Raw genomic sequence first — 26,045 nt, 5'->3', positions numbered from 1 at the left:
GTGGAGCTTTGGGTTCACCATCTTGTGCAGGGTTGGCTTGAACCATATGACAAGTGGTCGGGTTGTTGTATCCTGGAGGGGACAAGTCATAGTTTTGTGACTGCTGCATCGGTATTTGGGTTCTTCCTACCGCAGTGGGCTTGATCTCCTTAAAAAAAACGAGATATCCGTGCGTCAGCCTAATCTATTTGTATCTCATTTTCTTTGCATCATTTATCAATAAAATATAATTTTTTCTGGTATTGTCACCAACATAATGTAAGGATTCTACACAAATTAAACATAAATTCCATACCTTCAGTTTTCTAATTCTTCTTCTTCCTCAAAAACTTGAGCTCCTCTTTCAATTTCTCTTCTTTTCTAGCTTTTCTTTTCTTAGTTTTTTTTTTCTTCTTCTTGAGTTGAAAATTCCTTCTTTTCCAACAGCAAGAATGAAGTGGGCTCTCCCTCTCTCTCCCTCTCTCTCACTCTCTCTCTCTCTCGGTTTCCCTCTCTTTTCTTTCCTTTTTCTCCCATTTTTCTTCCATCAAAAAAGTTGAGGCCAACCTTCAAAATATTACACACATGTACATACCTTCATTTCTTCATCCACACAAGGACACGTGCACACACACTTGTCAATACACCCACAAAATTACTCAGTACACCCACAGAATTCTCAGCACACCCATACCCACAATTCTAGTTTGTTCCATAATTTAATTTATGTCTAGGATTACTTTAATTAAGCATCACTTAATCTTAATAAATCTTGATTAACACAAAATTAATTAATTATAACTAATCTCAAATCCCACATAATTTAATTCGTCTAATTTGACTTCCCTTAGAGCCCAATTAATTGTATTAAAATTTATCATTCTGAATCAAATTTTTAATCAAACTTCCAAAAGGCTCTAAATATCAAATTAAATTTATTTTCATCATCGATTTTGATTTCTTAAATCATTAAGGTCTTCAATTTCAGATTAAACTTCAAATCTTTGCCAATAAATTACATACTCAATTGAATACCTCAAAAATAAATTTAATTCATAATAACCTTAATTCCCAATTCTCATAATTTAATTAACTCCAATTCAGGCTCAATTAATCAAATCTCAATTTTATAAATCTGAATTGAATATTCAACTAAACTTCCATATGGTCCGATACTTGAAATTAAAATAATTTAATTCACCAATTATACTCTCTTGAGCCATTTAGGTTTTCAATTCCTAGGCCCAAAATAAATCCTCAATAAAATCATATACGAATCAGTCTCTATAATTTTCATACATCCTAGATTAAATTAGAATAATCGGCAATTAAAATTCAATCTCCTTAATTAATTAAGTGCTAATCATTATACATGGTGGGGTCGTCACACTTACCGCCGCTCGTACCTTACTGCCGATCATCCTCCCTCACCGTCGCTGCTGTTTAGAGTTTCGTCTCTCTCTCTCTCTCTCTCTCTCTCTCTCTCTCTCTCTCTCACACACACCGGTTACTGCTCCCTCACTGTCGCTCCTCCCTCACCGTCAATCCTCTCTAACCACCGATTTCGATCTAGGGCTTACATATATATACATATATATATATATATATATATATATATATCTGAGTGCATATATAGTATCTCTGTAGGGATTTCGACCTCTATTTTTTGTTTTTTTGGTTTTTTTTTCTCTAAATTAATTTATTTTAAATTTCCAAATTCCAACAAATGATCTGTTATATATATAACAACGATATGTTATTATTTTAAATATATATGATTTATTTTAAATACATATATATATATATATATATATGATCTGTTTTCACCTCTATTTATTTTATTGATCTTTTTTTTAAGTATTGATATGTTTATTTTATTAATCTGTTTATTGATATGTTTGTGACCTGAGGCCGGTTGTTATTGATCTATTTTTTCAATACCTACCACCTACTACTGTAATTCGGGGATTTATCAGGGTCAGGGATACCCGATCCCCGATCGAGGGCAGGGGCAGGGGCAGGGGCAGGGGCAGGGGCGGGGGCGGGGACGGGGGGGACGACGGGCTCCCCGCCGGGGATCGAGGTTGGGGACTGGAAATTTATCACTTTCAGGGATCAAGGACAAGGAGTGTAGTCCCCGGCCTCGCCCCGTTGCCATTCCTATAGATAATATGAGAGTTTTCTTTCTTATAATTTTTTACTTAAATTATAAATCAAATATAATACAAGATTTTTCATTCTCATCTTTTATTAACATTTCTCACCAAATCAGTTCATCCAAACGAAGTGTTAGACCATGTTCAATGGTTACTCAAACCTATCATCAAATTTGAATTTGATGAAAAATGACTCATTTTTGTACTTCAACTGTTTCATCAAATAGGTATCAAATCCAGGATTTCACTTTTTTTTTATCAAACTGAGAACAAATGTACCTTTCATCAAATCACTGTTCATAACCATTTGATTTTTACCACTAGATGTTCCTCCGATGACCAACTCAAGGCAAAAATTTGTAAAAAAATTACACTGACCAGTCAACCCCTCAGTTGTTCGCCCAATCGACCCCCTGGATGACCATCTCAAGGCAAAAATTTGTGAAAAATTTACATTGGCCGGTCAATCCGGTCGACTGGTATTATGATAAAACTTCAAAAACCTTCGTTGGAGCACTTAATATCAAATGGAACTTTTCCTCAAATTTTTACTTAAATTTGATGAAAATTTTGATACACTATTGGAGATGCTCTTAGTGAATAGAATTTGGTGTCGTCCCTAACATCGTTGATGTAGCAAAAAACCTGAAAAATCTTAGAGAAATTACTTAGGCCATTTCCAACCATGTACCAAATCCATTACTAAATTCAAATTTGGTAAAAAGTATCCTTTTTTTCTACTCCAATTGTTTCATCAAACAGATATCAAATTGAGAGTAACAAAAATGTTTCACCAAACTGAGGATGTTTTGTGCCTTTTATCAAATCACTATCCATTACCGTTATATTTTTACTATCGGATGTCCCCCCAGATGTCCTCTCGGATGACCACCTCAAGGAAAAATTTTGTGAAAATTTTACACTAGCCAGTTGACCCCTCAATTGGAGTCATAACAACAGTTGCAGCGGTTAGGCAAATAAGTCCTGATGCCAAAACTTATAGGTTATTTGTAAATGTCTAATTAGAAGCACTCTACTACTTGAACAGGTTCATAAATGGCATTAGACAATCAATAAATTGGAGATAATGCGAAATATACCGAAGCAAAATGGTTTTAGAAATTAATTTTGTATATAGCTTAATTTTGTAATTGATCTGAAATTTCCTCATTTTCATTTTCTCTCTACATATACATAATATTTGGAATCATGAGGTTCAGATTCCAATTTGCCATCAAGATCTAGAATTTTCTCAATCAATTAATGTTGTAGTGTGGTTGTGGATCTAGGGCATTTTGTGTCACAATCTCAAATTCTCAACTTACTATGATGGAGGTCTAGGGTTTTGGTGCCCCTTTTCGCTCAAAACTGTTGCAATGTTTAAGTAATTTCTCAGTAAACGTCCTCGAAAGTCATTGAAATCCAACTCCATTGGTACGCCGAGGAGTAGTTCTCACAATAGCTTGCCATCCAATGGCGGTAGTTTACAACGCACAAGAAGTGATAGTGGGGTTTCTTCTACCCGGGCCAACGCTGCGAAACGGACATCATCATCAGTGTTTCCATCAAGTGTTGTGGTTAGAACTGAGCATTTGTTAGCCTTCAAAGATGTTCCCAATTCAAAGAAATTGAATATTTTTATCAGTAAGTTGAGTCTCTGTTGTGTGGTTCTTGACTTCACTAACCCAAAATGGTTTCACTGATGATGTTCCTTGTCCCATTGTGAAAATTTTACATTAGCCGGTTGACCGGCCGGTCGTCCTCTTGGTCAGCCAGTGGTTTGATGAAAAATCAAATCCCTTCGTTGGAGTAGGCGATATCAAAGAGAGTTTTTACTCAAATTTGGTAAAAAAAAAAGTAGTGCACTGTTGTAGATGCCCTTAGACAAGGTGAGATGCAACTTTTTTATAATTTTTTTACAAAAAAAAAAAAATTATATAAATGAAGTTTTTGTAATTATTTTTCATTTTTTACCCTTGTAAAAATCTTTGTTGACCTGCTTTGGTTTTTTCCTCAAATTTTCAAATATCACTGCTTGCTCCTGTTTTGATTCATGATTAGGGGTAAGAATTTGTGACACAACACGAAAACACAATTCGAATTGTATACGAAATTAGTGGGTTAAGATTAACTATTTTTTGATACAAACACATATATGACACGATCCAATAACACAAATATTAAACAAATCAAATTAGTGTCAAATCTATATAACACGAAATTGATATAAATAACCCGTATAATGAAGAATTAGTTACATATTTTAATATTATTTTTATTAAAGAGTATCGTGATATTTTTTAATCTTGTACGTAATTACATTCAATTTATTAAAAAGTATGTAAAATGCAATTTTAAGTTTAATTTAATATAAGTTTTCTTTTTTACTTTTAATTGAACTTAACATATTTTTTTTATCTATTATTTGAATTAATCTAATCTAGTTAAAAATATAATAATAAAATATAATTTTCATAAATTAAAATAATAAAATTAAATATTTTATAAATAATTTCATTTAATAGAGATATTTTTTTTTAGATTGTTTCATTTAATAGAGATTAATTTCATTAAATCTAACTTGTGAATAAATTTTAATTTTTTTTATATATTTAATATTTTTAATTAATAATAAATTTTTTTGACATGACACGAATCAGACAATAATTAAAAATGACACGATACAATAATACAAAATAATAAACAAATCAAATTAATCTTAAAATAACTTTGACACAAATTTGAAATACCAGCCAAGACCACCCACCCCCATCTCCACCCTTATCTATTCAGGATAGATAAAGGCTATGTTGGGGAAGCAACTTTGGGCTAAAATAGTCATATAAAATAAAATAAATTATTTTAGTCAAATAGAACAAAATGTCACATCTAATTCATAGTCATTTCATTTTTTTATTACAAAAGTCAAAAAGTCTATCCCAAACAAATTTTTTTAGCCCCAGAATAAGGCCTCATTTGGAAAGTAATAGTGTAATTTGAAAGCCAAAAAGTTACTAAAAAAATCAAAAAGTCTATAACCTATACCAGAAAGTCAAAATTCTTTTTTCTTTTTACTTTTTGCACATATTTTCATAAAAAAATCCAAAAATTATTTTAAATATACAATTTTTTTTATCTCATATTCTAATTAAAAAAATTAAAAAACTACTGAATAACATATTCTTGAATGAATCTCAAAATAACTAAAAAATCAAAAAAATTAAAAAGCCAACCAACAGCGATTTGTAGCTTGAAATATTGTGGCTCGAGAGTGGCCCGAATGTTGTTTTTTATCCTCTGTGGGCGTGTGCTCGAATTGAATGAAGTCTCACAGCCAAGCATCATATTTGGCGGTAAAGCAATAAAAAAAGAACGAAAAAGAAAGACAAGAACAGTGATTAAAGAGAGAGAAGCATGTATCGTTCGTAACCTAGCGGCATAGTGAGAGGAGCAATCTGGGTTGTTATTACTGCCGTGGGTGCCAGAAGCTACTGCCGTTGTGTCGTCCATAGTTGAAGAAGAGGAGTCTGGACTGGTATTTTTGTTTCCCTTGTGTGATTTGCTCGTCATTTGCTCTTCAACCTATTGTATTTTTGTTTTCCCTGTGTGCAAATCCACTCTATTTCTCTGCTAATCCATGTCTGCAAATCCACTCTGTTTCTCTCCATTCTTAGCCAAGAAAAAACAGTAATTGATAATCACAACTTCTTCTCAATTGATATGTATTTATGTCCTCACCCATCTTTCTTCTATGCTCTTCCTTCAATGGTGGCCTGAGAGGTCTCTCTTACAAAATCTAGCTTTGTCTGCAACTGGGGTCTTGTTTTCATGGCTAAATCAAGAGTACCCATTAATTGTTGATTTCCTTTTCTTTCCTAGCCTTCAATTCTTCTGTGTCTTTCTTTATTCGTTTGTGTTCTTGGTCATTGGGGAATTATCTTTTCTTGCCTAAATGTAGAGTTGTCATGAATTTTCTTGAATTCTGTTTTCTTTGTTTGTTTTAATTTAACTTGTTCACAGAGATGTTGTCTGTAATTGCAATATGCCAGCTTCACATGTCTCCTTATTTGATTCCATAGCATTAGAATTTTGGGATTTTCGAATTATAGTAGGATTCCTGTGATACCCCTGTTTCGTAATATGCTAAATTGGTCCTTAATTTGAATATGATTATGTGTTTAGCATGAATTTACGTGCCATTATGTGATTTTGCAATTCTATCTGTTCACTGTAGGAATATCTGTTTGAGTAAACTACTTTGGGAATTAAATTGAGGGCCCTATCGGCCACAAAACCCGAAATTGATCGCGCCATTGTGATTGGCGTAATTTTTAGAGCCTACAGTGGAGTTTAATTGAAAATTGATTTGGGTCAGATTAAATCGATTAAATTGATGAATTAAGTGCCCAAATATTTTATAATGAAATAATGTGTTGAGTGGGGCTAAATAGGGGCCTTATTATGATCAATTCCTCACCCTTATATCATTTTGGCTGAAGTTTAACTCTCTAGAAAAGAGAGAGTCGACTTTGAGAGAGAGGGGAGGCACCTTTGGGCATTTTGATTCAAAATTGTGAATTGGGAAGGCTAGGTGCAAGACTTGGCCATAATTGTGAAGATTGAGCCTCTAGGTAAGCATTGATTCTTGAATTCATGAGTTTAATGTGTAATCTTGTGTGTTCAAGGGTTGTTTGTGATCAAGAGCATGATTTGAGATCATTTTGTTGAAATTAAGGCTTGATATGTGCATGTATGTAATGAACTCCCATGGAATCACAAATCTAGCATGTAATTTGTGAAATTATGAAAGATTGGTAGTGTAATCCCACATGCAAGCAGGTCTTTGTTAAATTTTATGGGAATGAGCACTAATTACATTATTTGAAGTGAATATGAAGTCAAGAGGGCATGCATGTACAAATCATGGGAGTATAAGTCTTGAATGTTTGAATTTGAACATGTTGGTGATGAGGTTGTGATATTTTGGGACATGCATGCAAATAAATTATGAAATTGAGCTTCAATATGTTGTAAATTATGCTTGTACCATGTTAGTACATGTCTATGAGTAATTTGAGCCATAACATGCATAAATTGTTGGTTGATAGTCGAAGTGAAGCTCAAGAACACAATTCTGGGTTTTCTAGAATTTTGAGGTCCGCTCGAGCGGGGAACCTGCCGCTCGAGCGAGAAATGCGTGCTCCCAGTACTTTTTGCAGACTTGATGTCCGCTCGAGCGGGGTAATTCACGCTCGAGCGGGGGAGCTATTTTGACAGGCCTTCTGCTCGAGCGCCCTATTTAACGCTCGAGCGTATTTTTGATGCAACCAGCACTTTTGCAGGCCTTAAGGGTCAGCTCGAGCGGGGACCTTGTTTGCTGAAACTCTGAAAATGCATTATGTGTTATATTTTTCCGTTCTCTTTCACTTGTAAGCACTCTTAGGCATGCATTGAGCATTGTAAATGAGTTAACGAGTTAAGAATAAAGGCAAAAGAGGAATATGTGAATTAGAGAACGGATTGAACTATTAGTGACCCTTTTGTGTTCATAAAATATGTAGAGTCAAGCTCCAGGTCAAATCCACAAGCCGATCACTGTGAGTAATATCGATATATGAATGATTGTGAATGTCCAATTATTATTCCCTTATAAGCTTTATAAGTTGCTAATTGGGATTGTGGACAAAAGTCTGACAAGAATAAACATAAATGGACCAAAGGTCGTTTTGATAAACATAAATGGACCAAAGGTCATTTTGATAAACATAAATGGACCGAAGGTCGTTTTGACATATATGAACGGACCGATGGTCGTTTTGATAGGAATGAGTGGACCGAAGGTCGTTTTGACATATATGAATGGACCTAAGGTCGTTTTGACATAAATGAGCGGGCCGAAGGCCGTTTTGACATGAATGTATGGGCCGGAGGCCGTTTTGACGTAAACGAATGAACCGAAGGTCATTTCGATATGAGTAAGTGGATCGAAGTTCGTTTTGATCGAAATAAATGGACCTAAGGTCGTTTTGACATGAATGAGTGGGCCGAAGGCTGTTTTGACACGAATGTATGGGCCGAAGGCTGTTTTGACGTAAACGAATAGGCCGAAGGCCATTTTGACAGAAATGAATGGGCCGAAGGCCGTTTTAACATAAATGAATGGGCCGAAGGCCGTTTTGACATGAATGGAAATCTGAATGGGCCAAAGGCCAGAATGTTTTGAACTACAGTCACTTGATTTGAATTTCGTATAGTTATATATCTGTTAAATGGAAATATGAATTGGGCCTAAGGCCGTTTGGAACACGTTGTTCTACATTGTTATGTAACTTCTGTATTTGATTTGATATTATTCACTGGGCTTTTGCTCACGCTCATTCATGTGTTTGTAGATGAGCCAAGAGAAGTCCAGACCCAGCCTCAGTGAAGTCTGTATGGAACAACTAAGGTTTTGAGAGAGTCAGCCCTTGTGTCTCACGCACGAGACCCGTCTTCGCCCCTTTTGTTATGTATTTACATTTTGTCAGGTTGGCGAAGTTTTGAATCCGTTTGTATATAGTTTTCATGGGTTGACTTAGTTTGGATGATCCTGTCTGTATAGAATCTTATGTCATTACAGTTTCTGTTGTGAGTTATTAACATATGTATGTCTGGAATGTTATGATGTGCATATAAGCACGGCTCTATGGACAAAGTTTTAAAATTGCTTCCGTTTGGCCCCTTTTACTCTAATGAGTTTTGTCTTATTTGGTTTGAGGCCGTAGGTAATCTCGTGATTACTGGCCGGTTATGGCCTTAACCCAGAGGGGCGGGTTCGGGTCGTGACAATTCCAATTACTGAGCATAAAGTTTAAGATTGGTTAGTTCACATGTAAAGGTTTGGCATGCTGCTTTTCTTGCCTAAATGTAGAGTTGTCTTGAATTTTCTTGAATTCTTTTTTCTTTGTTTGTTTTAATTCAACTTTTTCACAGAGATGTTGTCTGTAATTGCAATATGTCAGCTTCACATATCTCGTTATTGGATTCCATAGCATTAGATAAAGATAATTGTTTGTACTCTAAAATTTTGTATTCTATTTAACTTTGAAGGTAGAATAGCTATTGATTCAAACAATAATTTTTGCAATAGGAGTGACGAAGTTAAAGAAGAAGATAACACTCTTTCATTTAGTGAGTGTGGTGAAGTTGAAGAACCTAAGAAGGGAATGTATTTTAGCTCAAAGGAAGAGGTGTACGCATTTTATGCAAAATATGCGAAACACTCGGGATTTGCTATAGCTTATAGAACACAAAATTTAACATGTGGTGGGGAAGTTAAGAACTTTGGAATTGAATGTACTAGGGCACGGAACAGAACAAAAATATCAGAAATAAATCCCTTGGAACCATCTTTGTCATAAAAAATTGAGTGTAAAGCAAGGGTAAGAGCCAGTCTACAAAAAGATGGAACATATAAGTTAACCACAGTTGTGCTTGAGCACACTCATGATTTGGTTGCTACTGACTCACGGCATTTTGCAATGAATAAGAGGATTGTTACTCCGGTGAAGAGGAGATTAGAAGTTAACGATGTAGCAGGAATTGGGGTGGCTAAGAATTTTCATTCCATAGTTGTTGAAGCGGGGGGATATGAGGCATTAACGTTTGATGAACGAGATACAAGGAATTATATCAACAATGCTAAAAGGTTAAGACTTGGGGTAGGAGACGCCGCATCAGTTACACATTATTTTCATAAAATGCAACAACAAAATTCAAACTTCTATTCGGCAATTGACCTTGATGAAGATGGTCACATGCGCAACTTGTTTTGGGCGGATGCAAGGAGTAGGGCGGCTTACAAAGCATTTGGGGATGTTGTCTCTTTTGACACAACCTATTTGACAAACAAATATGATCTGCCATTTGCTCCGTTTGTAGGAGTTAATCACCATGGACAATCAACTTTGTTTGGTTGTGGGTTGTTAAGTAATGAGAACACGGAGACTTTTGTTTGGCTATTCAAAGAATGGTTAAGTTGCATGTCAGATACTCCCCCAAAAGCAATAATAACTGACCAATGCAAAGCTATGCAAAATGCCATAGAAATTGTCTTCCCACAGGCTCGGCATCGTTGGTGTTTATGACATATTATGAAGAAAATTCCCGAGAAATTGAGAGGATATTCGCAATATGAGTCCATTAAGGTTGCTTTCAGTAATGCAGTTTATGATTCATTCACAATAGATGAATTTGAGGAATACTGGGAAGCAATGATTGAAAGTTTCAATTTGAATGATAACGAGTGGTTGGGGGTATTATATCATGAGCGACATAGGTGGATTCCTGCCTATGTTAAAGACATATTTTGGGTTGGCATGTCAACTACACAACGAAGTGAGAGTATGAATGCATTCTTTGATGGATATGTGAACTCCAAGACAACCTTGAAGCAATTTGTTGAGCAGTATGACAATGCTTTGAGAAGTAAGGTAGAGAAGGAGACAAAAGTAGATTTTAAGTCTCATAACAAATTGTATGATTGCTTAACGGTGTATCATTTTGAGAAGCAATTTTGTGCAGCTTACACTAATTCCAAATTTAAAGAAGTTCAACTAGAAATGAAGCATCTAGTGTATTGTCGTGCAAATCTTATCAAACAGGGGGGAGCAATTTGTACCTATCATGTGAGGGAGGCTATTGTTGTGGGTGAGGGGATGAAGAAAGTGGAATTTGTTGTGTACTTTAATTCAACTGAATGTGAGCTCCAATGTATGTGTCGGTTGTTTGAGTTTAGAGGTATTATGTGTGCACATTCACTTTCTGTGCCCATTGAGAGATCCATATATGAGGTGCCAACTAAATACATTGTTTTGAGATGGAGAAAAGACTTGGAAAGAGGCTACACATGTATTTCAACCACATATACTAACTTTGGCTCTTCTCTACATCCAAAGTTGCATGATAACTATCACAATACGTTGGATGAGATCCTAGATCTTGTTACCAATGATGATGCTAAACACAAGGTGATTCAACTTGGGTTGATGAAAATCAAGGATGAAGTGAGAACAGTTCAATCAAGTAGTGCGAGTAATGTGCCATGTACTAGTACTTTACCACCTTCAAGTAGTACTTTACCACCTTCCCATACTTCACCAAAAAGTCCACCTCATATCAATACTACAAAAGAAAGCATGACTCGCAAGGTACGAAGTCCTTTGGTTGCTTGCCGAAGAGGCCGTCCATGTACGAAACGGAAGGTTAGCAAGGTTGATACAATAGTCAATTGGTTGAAGGGAAAGAATAAGAAGGCTAATCCGATATAGGTACATTTTTCATTCCGCAATACATATGTATATTGCAGAATTTGTTAAACTTCAAATATTCATCAATGTTTAGTAGTATAGGGTCAGAAGGTGCGTCAAGGTGAACCTTGCAAGTTAAGCTTTCCTTGTATGGGAGGCGTGCAACACACTATGTATGAACCGGTACATGTTAAATATGAAGGTTGTTTCGTGTTTTTTATTTTGGCTTTTAATTTTAGTGCTTGAAATTAGTAATTAACTTGTGTTACTATTTCATCATTAGGTGCCGCCAAGTCAACCTTACTATTTTCCTTCTATGGATGCCATAGCGGACCCTTTCTTTGTTTTTTGTCACTTGATATTGGTGAATATGTTTGTGAAATTTTTTTTATTATTATTTACTTTATTTTTACAAGCACCAGTTACCGCAAGTGGGGACGACATTGGGAGCACATCTCATACTAAAGCTGGAATGGTCAACAATATTAGCAGTCAAAGATCGATAGTACCGTCATATTTTGTTGACTTGAACATCGACGGGGATCCGAGCGTCCCATATTTTTGAGTTGAATGAATTGAAGGTCCCATATTTTTGAGTTGAATGAATTGGATATTTTTTTTATTCTTAGAAATGGTTCTGTAGTGCTTGTTGATTCTGTTAGAAATGTTGATTCTGTAGTGGTTGTTTATTCTTAGAAATTTCATTTGTTGATTATGTTTATTCTTAGAAATGGTTCTGTTAACCAATAGACATTGTTAATGCTTGTTTATGCTTTGGGACCTTGTTGATGCTTTGCTTGATGTATTGAGCAACCACAGAGATAAAGTAGCTTCATAATGTCATTCACTATGATCGTGATGAAGATCAAATGTTGGTGATTGATTCTGGAGCTTCATAAGTCTGATGCAGTGAATGAAATCTATTCAATACGTCTGTTGAATGTGATCTGCAATTTGTCTTTGGCAGCCAATAAGTCTGTTCAATAAGTCTTCTGCTGGCATCAGGTTTTTGTCTATTCAATAAGTCTTATGCTGCAACTTCATTGATTTAAATGATGAAGTATTTTCAGTCAATATTTTTTATTAGTAATAGTATGATTAGTTTGAAAAAGAATAACTGCTTTGATTCATGTTTTCACTTATACCGATTCATTTTAAGTTTTTAGCAGTTAGAAGTTGATGAGTTGAATGTTACAGGTGAACTCTGCAAATCCTGGAAGAATGGATTCATTTCCTGTAGCTCACAGCATTTCAAAATATGGGAAGTTCATTGAAATGACCCTAGAATAAAAATATGGGAAGTTCTGCAAATCCAGGTGAACTAGGACTTGTGAAGTTCACCTGTGAGCTACAAGAAATGAAATGACCCTGCATTTCCTGTAGCTCACAGATTTCACAGCATTTCATTTAACAGATTTCATTCAACAGATTTCATGAGAAATTACCCTGTTCATTCAACAGATTTCACACATTGTTCATAATCAATACACACTGTTCATTCAACAGATTTCACTCAACAGATTTCATGAGAAATGACCATTTTCATTCAATAGATTTCATGTCAAGTTCAACTTGTTATACACCTTCAACCTGTTCAACTTGTTCATTCAATACATTGTTAATCAATACACCTGAGTCATTTCCAAACCATCACATACAATACACACTGTTAAGCAACCAACTGTTCATTCAACAAATTTCACACATTGTTCATAATCAATACACACTGTTCATTTAACAGATTTCATGTCAAGTTCAACCTGTCATACACCTTCAACCTGTTCAACCTGTTCAACCATTGTCCAAAAAAATACATTGTTAAGCACCTGTTCATTCAAGACCCTGTTAATCAATACACCTATTTTTCCAAACCATCAGATTTTTAAGTAGAAAAGTACAAAACCTAACAACTACAAAAGTAGATTACATTCATAGCATGTTCCAAAACCTAACAACTGAGTCATTTACATTATAAAGTACAAAAATACACAAAATACAATGACATAAGTCATTGCCTTGAAAATCTTCTCCATCCTTTGAAGCCTTCTATCATGCTCATGAATTGCATTCTCCATGTCACCAAGCCTAATCCTTAGATCATTAATTTTTTCTGTTCTTGAATCCGTCCGAGGTCCAGCATTCGCACGGATTGTAGAGGTAACGTCGTCGTCATCATCATCTGCAAACCTGAAGTAATTGCAGTGCTCGTTCACACTCTACAATGCACAAGAATCAATTAATCAATAAATGACAAATGAAATTTGTAAAAAATAAAGGATTAATTTATATAACAGATATTTATATATTTTGTTGGGCAAACAAAAAACACACGTCCTTCATTTCCATTCTCATTGGTTCGTACAATATGCATGGAAACTATTCTTTCACAATTACACAATCTTGGCTTTAATCTTATGGTCCTATTATTAGTAGAAGATGAAGTTATTTTTTTATCTGCATAACAAAAACCAACAGATTCAACTACCTATTAGTAGAAGATGATGTTCTTCCTATTTTTTTATCTTTCAAGCTATTCTACTTATTAGTAGAAGATGATGATTCAACTACCTATTAGTAGAAGAGGATGATTCAAGTACCTACCAACAGATTCAACTACCTACCAACAGATTCAACTACCTATTAGTAGAAGATGATGATTCAACTACCTATCTGTTTCAAACACAGACAGATGTCTTATTAGGTTAATATGGAATTAATTTTGATAACAGAGTTCAATTTTGATATGTTGAATTAACCAGGTTAATCTTGATAACAGAGTTCAATAATGAATTAATTTGATTAACAGGTTAATCTTGAATCAATTTTTCACAGAACTCTATTTAATCGGTTAAATTAAGATAACAGAGTTCAATATGTTTTTCACACACAAAACATTGCATTGTTCATTGCATTAATTTTGAAATTATTTAACATAGGAACATTTCATGAAATTCAGGAACATTTCATCAATTTTTCACATAACATTTTATGAAGATTAAAAATTAATTCAAGATTAACCAAGAATCCTGTTCATTCAACAGATTTCAAGAACGTTTCATCTATTTTTCACATAATATTTCATGAAGATTAAAAATTAATTCAAGATTAACCTGTAATTATACAAGACTAACATTGCAATGCATTCATACTCTACAAGATTAATTCATGACAAAATTAACATTACATGAATTAATTATACAAAATTAATTCAACAAATTCATTATACAAAATTAATTCAACAAATTCATCCAAGACAACCTTGAAGCAATGTATGAATGCATTCAAGATTAACATTGCATGACCAAACTCATGACAGATGTGTATTTCAAGCAAAACCCTAACCCTAACCCTAACCCTAACCCTAACACAAATTGCAAGCAAAATCCCAAACCCTAACACATCACAAATTAAAGCCAAATCCCAAACTGTAACACAAATTGCAAGCAAAATCCAACCCCAAACACTACCAATCGACTAATTTTTCGATTTCAGGTTTACCCTAACTTAAACCCTAACTTTGCGATTTCAGGTTTGCCTCAGATTCGCTGTCGTTCGTCCTCCGTCATGGTTCGTCGTCCTCTGTCGTCGTTCGTCCACTGTCTCGCCGTCCTTCGTTCCCGTTTCGTTGTCTCCTTCAAGAGACAAGTGAGATAGTCAAAAGTGAAGAGATAGAGAGGAGAGAGAGGCGAGAGTGAATGAGAGGGATGAGGCAAGAGAGGTGAGAAGGATGAGGCGAGAGTGAGAGAGAGGTGGTATCAATTTTGAGGTGGTATAGTCGAGTTGAGAGGGACGAGATCGAGAGGAGAGAGAAATTTGTTCTTTCGAGCCATTCGAGCCTGAAATATTCGAGCTACGTCTCATTTGACAAAGTCAACCCCACGTCCAAATGAAGACAAAGAACCACTTTTGCTTTGCCTCTCTAGCTTGTTGAGATCCACACTCTTCTATAACACGCCAAGAAACCAACATCCATCCGGAGACCAGAGGCCGCTGCCACTCATTACCAATCCATAACAGGTTCCCCTTTCTGTTTTTACTTGCAAACAATTATTTATTTATTTCTGATTCAAGAAGTCTATGTGGCTTTCGATTCGAGTATTTTTTTCTATTTATTTGACTTAATCCTCAATTTGTTCAGATCAGATGTCAAAAAAATAAGAGATCAAATAGAGATGGAGATGGAGGATTAGTTACATGGGTTAGTTAGTTAAGTTTACGGGTCAATAGCTGAAGAAGAAGAAGAAGAAGAAGAAGTTCCATGGGTCAATAGCTGAAGAAGAAGAAGAAGTTCCATGGGTCAATAGTTGAAGAAGAGGATTAGTTCCATGGGTCAATAGCCGAAGAAGAAGAAGAAGTTGTGGTGTGCTGACTTGGATCGTTTCTATAATTTTTTTAACATTTAACAGCTCCTCCTGAGAAAACTAAAGATCCACATTGATGTTGAGATTGAGATTGTGAGAGAGAGATGGGTGATGCTGCAATCGATTCTCTCTTGGAGAACCTGAAGTGGATAAAGGCCAATTATGATCTTTGACCTGAGATTGATCTACTCTACAAGGTTACAGAGGTCATAAAAGGGCTGGAATTAGTCTGGGAAGGTGAGGGCAATTTTTACTTGCATCACGACATTAGTCTATATAAACGTCTTGAAGACGTGGCTCTCAGAATGAAGGTGGTGGGTTCAAGACTCTCTCTTTGGTGTCATCGTTGTTGTGACAGAGATTTATGGCAACCTGTGTAAACGTAATCAAATGAGGAAAATGGAAGGTCCAAGTATTCTGAGAAGAATCGACAAATTCAATGTCTCTAACAACTTGCGTCACTTAATTGTAATATGCGAGGCCTGTTTAATTTATGGTGAGATGGATCAACTAGGCACTTTTTGCAAGCACCTACAAATCATGAGATCACTTCTCAAGGGAATGCTGATGAAACACTATCAGCATGACCAAGTCCAATATCTAATGAAACGTATTGGAGTCATGGCTTCCGAATTGGAATCGGTGGTTTCAAATCAGTCTCACTTGGAGAACTCCAGTTGTTTCCACATGCGTGTTTTCTTCTCAAAGATCAATGGTGTTATGGAAGAAATTAAGGCTGTCATGGAGGGGCTGATTGAGATTTATGACAAGATGCATGATATTGAGGTCTTACAAGGTGGAAAGTCTTCTGATACTAGTGGTTCATCAAGAACAAAAACCACCATGGTAGAGGATGAATTTGTGGTGGGCTTTGATGATGAGGCAATGAATATAAAAGAGTGACTTACGGGAGGAATGAAGCAGCTAGAGGTTTTCTCAATCATTGGGATGCCTGGACTCGGTAAGACAACTTTAGCCAGAAAAGTGTACAATGATCCTTATATTGCACATTACTTCCATTTGCGTGCATGGACCTATGTTTCTCAATCACACACAAAAAAGGAAATGTTGCTTGACATTTTACATTCTCTTATCAACCTTACGAATGAAAAAGAAATGAGCGATGAATATTTAGGGGAAAGACTGTACAAAAGGTTAAAACGTAGGAGATATTTCATTGTCATGGATGATATCTGGAATATTGGGGCTTGGGATGATATTAGAGTATATTTACCAAATGATAGTAATGGAAGTAAAGTTTTGTTCACCAGTCGTCTAATGGCGGTGGCTTTGCGTGCTAAACCCGATGGCCGTCCTCACTATCTACGATTTCTAACTGAAGAAGAAAGTTGGGAGCTATTACATGAGAAGGTGTTTCAGAATGAAAACTTCCCTCCATAACTAATGGAAATTGGTGAGCAAATCATCAAAAAATGTGAAGGACTACCACTTGCAATTGTTGTAATAGCAGGACTTCTCGCAAAGAGTGAGAAGACAAAAGACTGGTGGAAACATGTTGCTGCAAGTTTGACTTCATGCATTAGCAGTGATCCAAACCAATACATGAATGCATTAGCACTGAGTTACGACAACCTGCCTCAACACCTAAAACCATGCTTTCTCTACCTTGGAGCATTTCGGGATGATCGTGAAATTCTTGTTTGGAAGTTGATTTTGTTATGGATTGCTGGGGGATTATACATCCAATTGGGTAAAGAAGGTTAGAGGACATAGGAGAGGGTTACTTAATGGATCTAATTGACAGAAGTCTGGTAATAGTTTCAAGAAAAAAGTCTAATGGAGGAATTAAAGCATGTCATATTCATGATCTTTTGCGTGATTTGTGCTTGAAAAGATCTGAGGAGTTCAATTTCCTAAAGCGGAGTCATGGGTATGAACTTGTTTCTTCGTCATCTTCAAGTAATGGGGCAAATAACCAATGTCGCTTGTGCATTCATTCTGACTGCTTAAATTTTGATGGTGTTTCAAAAATAGGCCCTAATGGTCCAGTCACTGAATCATTTAATCCCGATGACTTAAATTTTGATTGTATTTCTATGGACCCTTCTTTGCCATTTACTCGGTCATTCTTGTGCTTTGGCAGTTTAGACCGCACTCCTTTACATTTTGTTCCTACTTTTGTGGAACCTTATGCCTCAGTCTTCGTAAGATGTGAACCAAGTCAAAGAAAGCGCTACCTTTCTGAAGTCTTTCATGACAGAGATGCATTGAAAGAAGGTGAAAAACTTTTGTTTCGAAGTAAGTGTCGTCTCTTTGTTGACGGATATTATTTCCTGAAAGGTAGGGATCCATCTCTATGGCACTCAATCTTTGTAGATAATTTTTTTGATCTCGATCCAACATATGAGTCACTTACTCAAACTTTTGTACTTCTTCGAGTGTTGGATTTATGGTGCCCCAACGTATTCTTTTTCTGTGAAATACTACATCTAGTTTATTTAAGGTACTTGGCAATTCAGACTGATGATTTTTATGTATTACCACCATCAATATCCAACCTCTCAAACCTAGAAACCCTTATTCTTGGTACACGGTCGTCCCATGTTATTGTGCCAAATGTTGTTTCAAAGATGGCAAAGTTAAGGCATCTTTATTGTAAAGGAGGGGTGTATCATATTGACTTTGATTGTCCTAAATTAGTACCATTGGTCGATGATTACTATCCCTTTATGTTGAAAAACCTGGAAACCATCTCTTACATGTGTCCTTGTGGAGCTGTTCAGGATTTATTGTCAAGGACTCCTAATCTTAGAAAGCTGGGATTTTGTGGACATTTGATATCAATGTCGGGGGATTTGGAGCTTCCGGATCTATGCTGTTTAATCCACCTTGAGACCTTGAAGTTGGACAATAGGGCCCCTGTTCAATCATCTGCTCTCCAACTGGATGGTGTGTGTTTGTCAAACGCTCAACTTGTGTGGCCCACAAATCTTAAGAGTCTAACCTTAAGAGGCACAAGGATAAAGTGGGAGCAGATGTGGATGATTGGCTTGCTACACAACCTTGAAGTTCTCAAATTAGAAATAAATGCTTGTCAGGGACCGGAATGGAAAACAATTGATGGGGGCTTTCATCAACTCAAATTCTTGAAATTCAAACTCTTTTCTGTTGAACGATGGATTACCTCTAGTACTCACTTTCCACGCCTTCAACATTTGGTGTTTGAAAATTGTGTACTTCTTGAGGAGATACCATCTGAAGTAGGTGACATCCTCACCTTGCAGATAATTGAGGTAAAATTTTGTTCCCTGTTTGCTGATCATTCTGCCAGGAAAATTAAGAAAGAGCAAGAGAGCTTGGGAAATAATCAGCTGAAGATCCTGATTGACAACCAAGAATGCTTGGTGAGAACCTGTAAGTCAGTGCATCATTATTATTCTTAAACTTATGTCCTTAATTTAATTATAGAATTCATTACATCAATCCAAGGATCTAATGCATGTTTGCTGGCACAATAACCCACACTGTATATGACCTATTGAAATAGAGTTCTATGCATTGTGGAAAATTATGTTTTTAAGGTTGCAATTAAGTAGCCCCCTTTTTTCTTTTTTCTTCCAAATGTCTGTGCTTGAAAGAAGAAAGCAGAGACCTTTCTTTTAGGTCTGCTCTGCTTGATGCCTACCACTATAGGCTATGACAATTATTGACTAATTTTGGCACAAAAACGACTGATGCTGGACGAGTGGTGTAGGATAGCCTCAATAGGAAGTTGAGGCGACTTCAACAAAAGCAATGCCCTCTTTCACATTTTACATTTGTAGATAAAATTCTGTTTATTAGTTGTACATCATCCTTTTCATTGTTCTAATTAGACTCATTTTAGTTTATTGTTTTATTTAATTGGTTGGTCATCTATGTTTACCATAACTTCTATGTTGCATCAGATGAAACAGAAAGCTCAGAAAATGGGCTAGAAGAAGAATGAGGATGCAATTTCCAGGTGATTTTGTCGAATTTCATTGCTTTGGCTCTACTTGTGTTGGTTTACATTATTTTCATTGTTTTGGCTCTACTTGTGTTGGTTTACATTATATTAAGTGTTAATACAATTAGACAAATAGAAAAGTATACTGAATAATATTATGTGTATTACATACAATATAATGAAGGCCCATATATATAGGCAAGAAAAAGAAAGAGAATCCTAATCCTACTATATAATGTAATCCTAATCCTATTATATAATGTAAATCCTAATCCAATATATATTACTGACAACCCCCCTCAAACTCAAGATGGTTTCAAAGAGACCAACTAGAGTTTGGAAAGTAACTCATGAAAGTGACCAGGAAGATGAGTTTTAGTAAACAAATCAGCAACTTGAGTAGCGGAAGAAATAGATTGAAGTTGCCACTATTGACATGCTGACGAATAAAATGATAGTCAATCTCAATGTGTTTGGTGTGATCATGAAAAATATCATTGTGAGTAATCTGAATGGCACTACGATTGTCACAATGAAGAGTAGTAGCAGTGGGATGAAGTACACCCATGTCCTTAAGTAACCAACGAAGCCATGAAAGTTCTTGAGTGGTGTCAGCAAGAGCACGATATTCCGCCTCAGTACTGGACCTGGAGACAGTAGTTTGCTTTTTACTCGCCAAGAAATCAATGAACTTCCAAGAAAGAAACAATATATGCACATAACTCAAGGGGAGTGTGAGGAGAGTAATGAAGTCCATGAAACAAAGTGCCCTTCACATAGCGGAGAATACGAAGAACGGCAGCATAATGAGTAGATCGTGGAGCAGACAAAAACTGACTGGCAATGTGAACTGCATGAGAGCTATTAGACCGAGTAACAGATAGATAGACCAGACTACCCACTAATTGTCGATATGGAGTGGCATCAAAAAGGAGAGTGCCCTCTAAAGAGGTAAGATGAGCATTGTATTTAAGTGGGTTAGGAGTAGTCTTACTTTCCGTGAGACCAGCACGAGATAAGAGATCAGATGCATATTTGGCTTGAGTGAGATACAAGCCACTTGGAGCAGAAGAAATCTCAAGACCAAGAAAATAACTAAGAGAACCCAGATCTTTCATCTCAAAATGAGAGCTGAGAAAATGTTTCAGCTCATGAATGCCATCAAGATCATCACCAGTAATAATCATATCATCAACATAAAGTAATAGAAGAGTAATGCCACGGGATGTCTTGCGAATAAAAAGAGTAGAATCATAGGAACTTGAAGAGAACCCAAACTGAGTAATGGTAGTATTGAACTTGGAAAACCAAGCATGAGGAGTCTGCTTAAGGCCATAGAGAGCACGACAAAGGCGACGAACAGTATCTAGGGGATGCTCATAGCCTGGAGGAGGTTGCATGTAAACTTCTTCAGTCAGGTCACCATTGAAAAATACATTCTTGACATCCATCTGAGATAAACCCCACTGATGTGAGGCAGCAACAGCAAGTAAACTACGAACAGATGTAAGACGAGCAACAAGAGCAAAGGTCTCTTCATAATCAATACCATACTTCTGAGTGAAGCCTTTAGCAATTAGACGGGCTTTCTAATGTTCAATTGTACCATCAGAATGAGTTTTGATTTTATAAACCCATTTACAACCAATAGGAGTTTTGCCAGAAGGAAGAGCAACCATATCCCATGTATGTGTCTTATGTAAAGCCTGTAACTCATCTACCATTGCTTGCTGCCAAAGAGGATTAGTGCAAGCTTTATGATAGGTATGAGGTTCATGGTTGACTTACAATGGTAGAAAAACAATGATGATCTTGTAAATAACCTGGCTGTTTAGAGACCCGTTTTGAAAAAGGGACAACAGAAGGAGCTTTAGGAGAGTCACTGCAAGAAGAGGGAGGAGACTCTGAAGAACGAGTAACATCAGTACTCTCAGAAGATGGTAACAGAACAGGATCAGCAGGCAGAACAAGAGCATCAAGAATAGTCGAAGAACCACTAGATGGAGAGGCATTTGTAGGAGCATCATCAGGAAAAAGATTAATGACTCGTTTTGAAAGAGGGACAACAGAAGGAGCTTTAGGAAAGTCACTGCTAGAAGAGGGAGGAGACTCTAAAGAACGCGTAATATCAGTACTCTCAGAAGATGGTAACAGAACAGGATCAGCAGGCAGAACAAGAGCATCAAGAATAGTCGAAGAACCATTAGATGGAGAAGCATTTGTAGGAGCACCATCAAGAAAAAGATTAATGGAAGGATCAGTGAAATATAAGATGGTGGAAGTTGAAGGAAGAGAGAATTTGGAGAGGGAGAAGAACATTTGGTGTTCCCAAAAAATGACATAACGAAAGATACGAAGACGGTGAGAGACAGGATCCCAACATCGAAACCCTTTATGTTCTATGCCATAGCCTAAGAAGAAATACGATCGCGACCGTGGTTGGAACTTGTTGCATTCATGGGGAGGAAGGAGAACAAAACAAGCACACCCAAAGACTCAGAGTTCTGTGTAGGAAAGAGATGTACCATGGAGACGTTCATAAGGGGTTTGATTGTTAATGATAGAAGAGGAGATACGGTTAATAGTGTAAATAGCCGTAAGGGCAACTTCACCCCAAAAACACTCAGGACAACAAGAAGGGATGAGAAGAGCTCTGACTGTATCAAGAATGTGCCTATGCTTGTGTTCAGCACGACCATTTTGCTGGGAGTTATAAGGATAAGAGCGATGGGGAAGTGTACCATGCTCACGAAAAAGTTTTAAAAAACTAGTCTCTTTATATTTTTGAGCATTGTCAGATCAGAAAACTTTGATAGAATAGCCAAATTGAGTTTTAATCATTTTAACAAAATCACAATAAGTTTGAGGTAACTTCGAACGTTGTTTTAAAATATAAATCCAAGTGAATCGGGAATAATCATCCATAAAAATGACAAAGTATTTAGAGCCCCCAATTGTGGTATTGGGAGAAGGTCCCCAAACATCAGAATGAACTAAATCAAATGGAGAGTTTGAAACTGAATCACTTGTATTAAAAGACAAAGTTGGCTGTTTAGCAAATTGACAAGATTGATAATCATTATGATAATTAGAAGAAATAGAGCCTAAATTGCCACTAGATACTAAAGTATGTAGCTGACCAAAAGAAACATGCCCTAATCTAGAATGCCAAAGATCAAGAGAGAGAGAGTGGATGCGACAAGCTGAGGAGTAGATGTAGAAAATGGTAGATAAAGATTGACGAGCTCAAATAGATGTCCAATTTTACGCCCTATCCCAATAGTCTATCCTATCCACAGATCCTGAACCTGACAACCAAATGAGGAGAAGAGAACAGTTAAACCAAGTTGACAAAGTTGACCAACAGAGATAAGAATAGTGAGGGCAAGAATTTTATAAGCATCAGAGAGAGACACAGTGGAGGTATATGAATATGACTAACATACATGTGAGTGCCATTAGCAGTATGAATAACAGGTAAGGTACTAGAAGAAGTAAAAGAGGAAAAAGTAGTGGAATCTAATGTCATATGATTACAACATGCAGAATCAAAGAACCAAGAAAAGCTACCTGTAGTGACGGATAAGGCAGTGTTATGAGAGGTACCAGAATGTGCCTGTTGAAGCATGGCTCCATATCATTCTAAGAATAATATGGAGCAGATGGATCTTTAGGAGGAGTGGAATCCTCAGTAGTAATAGTAGCAGTAGATCAAGAGGCAGGCTTATACCGAGACCCTTGTTTATAGTGACCCCCTCTTGAGTTCCTAGAAGAGTGGTTATTCTGAGATTGTTTCTAAGGATAGTGATGCTTAAAGTGACCAGGCCCTTGTTTGTGACAAGTACAACAATCCTGAACTGGACAATAAAGAAGAGAATGACTAAAATTGAGACCTCGATTTTGACAATACTGACAAATCTGGGTGAAGGAACCAGAAGGAGTCTGTGTGTGAGGAACAGCAAGAACAGTGCCAGTAGTGGGCTTGAGAATACCAAGACGAGTCTCCTTAGACAAGAGTTCAGTTACAGCTTGTTCCAGGGTGGGTAAAGGATCCCGGTGTAATAGAGAAGCTCGGACAGGCTCAAAAACAAGAGTAAGAGCATAAGAAACTCAACCAAGCGGTCCTCTCACGATAATCAACAAAAGACCGGGCATCGTTGTCATCAACCCAAACAGGCTCACAAATAGAAAGCTGATCCTATAAACTATACATGGATGATAAGAAATCATTAATGGACAGACCTGGTGCCTAACCATGAAGACTAGTGCGAATCTAATATCAATGGGAAAGTCCCGTTGTGCGATATCGGTCTTTGAGAAAGTCCCATATAGATTTAGCAGGAGCAAGGTTGGTATCAGTTTGAAATCGCCCAAATTGGAGATGAATTGAAGTAGTAGAGGTGTTCCGAAACCAAGTAATAATATGATAATTTTTTCCATCCCATGTATCTAAGCGGTTAAGAAATTTGGTTTCAGTTTCATCTGCATCTTGGACTGGTTTCGTCAGTTCACCAGTAATAACTCGCCATAATTGTTGACCTTTGAGAAAGGCAGACATAGCTTGAGACCAGAGAAGATAATTGGTGCCATCAAAAACAACAAAAATTGGTTGAGCAGAGTCGGAGCAATCCATTTATTGAGAAAATACAAAGAACAGTGTAGAAAAAGGCCGAATCCAAAAAAACGGAGGGCACTATTGAATTCAGAAGGCAAAAAACCTTAGGAACGGGTCTAAATACATCGAAAACGGGGCTAAAACGGAGTGAACCAGATAAAAAATAAACAAGATGACGTCAGCAGGCAGAGGAGGCACTAGGGCTGACGTTAGCTGAGTGGCGCGCCGCTGATGTCAGTGAAGGGCGTGTGAGTGACGTCAGCGAAGGCGGAGAGGCGTACGCGTGGACCTTCAACAGAGGGCACGTATAGGCGCATGGTGCGACTGGTGGCGTGTCGTCAAATGCACCAAGGGAAAGGTGGCGCGTGGAGGCGCATGCGGAGGTTTTTCTGAGTGAGGATGGCAGCAACGAAATCGTCTTGAGGAGAGGAATGGTCTGATTACTGTATTTTGTGATTACGGCCACTGATGAGAGAGCCTTGAGGAATCAATAGATCAGGTACCAAGAATTGTTACCAGTGGCTAAGAGTGCCGGTGAGGGAGCCAAGGAACAAGGTTCATGTCATGACTTGAACCTGTCCCTAAAAGTTTGGATCATAACTAGCCAGTAATGACTGGATTACCTTCAGCCTCAAACAAACATACAGAGTAATTAAAGTAATAGGGCCAAAAGCGGAAGTATAAAACAAAAGGAGTTCATTGAGCTATACCAATATGCAAAATGTAACACATCCACATCATTTACATGCCCATACAAATGAATATAAGTATTAAAGGGAATTGTGCATAATATTTACAACCCAAGATCGCATTAGCAAAACAAAGTAAAATTGAAGTATGATGTCAGTCAAAGACAAAGCTCCATCTTAGAGGCATGACTCGACTGGGTCTCAAAAAGAGTGGCTCCTGAAGCTGACTCTAGGGTTGTACTCCATGCTGCGGGTTACCTACACGTGCATACATAAAATTGGGTGAACGAAGCTCAATGAGTAACAATACGGTAAAACAGTGTAAATAGATAATTATAAACAATACCCAAAATCCTATAAACAAACGGCCTTAGGCCCAAACGTGCTTCAAAATGGCCTCGGGCCCAACGTATAACAAAACGGCCTCGGGCCTAACATATAACAAAACGGCCTTAGGCCGAACATATAACAAAATAGCCTCGCGCCCAGCATATATCAAAACGACCTTGCGCCTAACATATAATAAAACGGCCTCGGGCCCAACATATATCAAAACAGCCTCGGGGCCAACATGTATCAAAACGACCTCGGGCCCAACATATAACAAAATGGCCTCGGGCCCAACATATATCAAAACGGCCTCGGACCCAATATATAACAAAACAACCTCGGACCCAACATTGCACATGTAACATAATATTAATGAGGTTTCTCATTTCAAACAAATCGCAATATCAACACCAGTCACTGTTTTGGTTCGAGGTGCACAACAACAAACGTATAAATATGTTATTATTACTCACGGTGGGATCGATTTTGTGGCGTTTCCTCCGACACGACCTACACCAAACATATCACACACACATATTTAATAAGTAATTCAATTCAATTGTACTCATTTTCTTTCATTATTCACAACCTTCTTTAATGAGTTTCTATTCATCATTTCACTCCCAAAAGGGCTAAATAAGGTTTGGAACGCATTCCGGAGGTCGGGGGTAGCAAGACA

At 36.9% G+C, this 26,045-nt stretch overlaps 4 protein-coding genes across 4 annotated transcripts; all 4 read left to right on the top strand.

Annotated features, from left to right (window-relative positions):
• Positions 1 to 9,109: 9,109 nt before the first annotated feature.
• On the top strand, positions 9,110 to 10,261 carry LOC145791895 (protein FAR1-RELATED SEQUENCE 5-like). Its single transcript, XM_082872354.1, has 3 exons — positions 9,110 to 9,131; positions 9,225 to 9,470; positions 9,552 to 10,261. The coding sequence occupies exons 1-3, from the start codon at positions 9,110 to 9,112 to the stop codon at positions 10,259 to 10,261; spliced, it is 978 nt and encodes a 325-aa protein (XP_082728480.1).
• A 6-nt stretch (positions 10,262 to 10,267) lies between these two features.
• LOC145791894 (protein FAR1-RELATED SEQUENCE 6-like) lies at positions 10,268 to 11,443 on the top strand. Its single transcript, XM_082872353.1, has one exon. The coding sequence runs from the start codon at positions 10,268 to 10,270 to the stop codon at positions 11,441 to 11,443; it is 1,176 nt and encodes a 391-aa protein (XP_082728479.1).
• Positions 11,444 to 15,759: 4,316 nt separating this feature from the next.
• Positions 15,760 to 19,844, top strand: LOC114316095 (putative late blight resistance protein homolog R1A-10). The gene is made up of 2 exons (XM_082870537.1): positions 15,760 to 19,158; positions 19,692 to 19,844. The coding sequence occupies exons 1-2, from the start codon at positions 17,532 to 17,534 to the stop codon at positions 19,730 to 19,732; spliced, it is 1,668 nt and encodes a 555-aa protein (XP_082726663.1). The 5' UTR covers positions 15,760 to 17,531; the 3' UTR covers positions 19,733 to 19,844.
• On the top strand, positions 16,699 to 17,184 carry LOC145791893 (disease resistance protein RPP13-like). The gene has a single exon (XM_082872352.1). The coding sequence runs from the start codon at positions 16,699 to 16,701 to the stop codon at positions 17,182 to 17,184; it is 486 nt and encodes a 161-aa protein (XP_082728478.1).
• Positions 19,845 to 26,045: the final 6,201 nt, after the last annotated feature.

Source organism: Camellia sinensis, chromosome 5, assembly GCF_055761805.1.
Source record: "Camellia sinensis isolate YWXY chromosome 5, ASM5576180v1, whole genome shotgun sequence".
NCBI classification, from domain to species: domain Eukaryota; kingdom Viridiplantae; phylum Streptophyta; class Magnoliopsida; order Ericales; family Theaceae; genus Camellia; species Camellia sinensis.
This window is presented reverse-complemented; position numbering and strand designations above follow the sequence as displayed.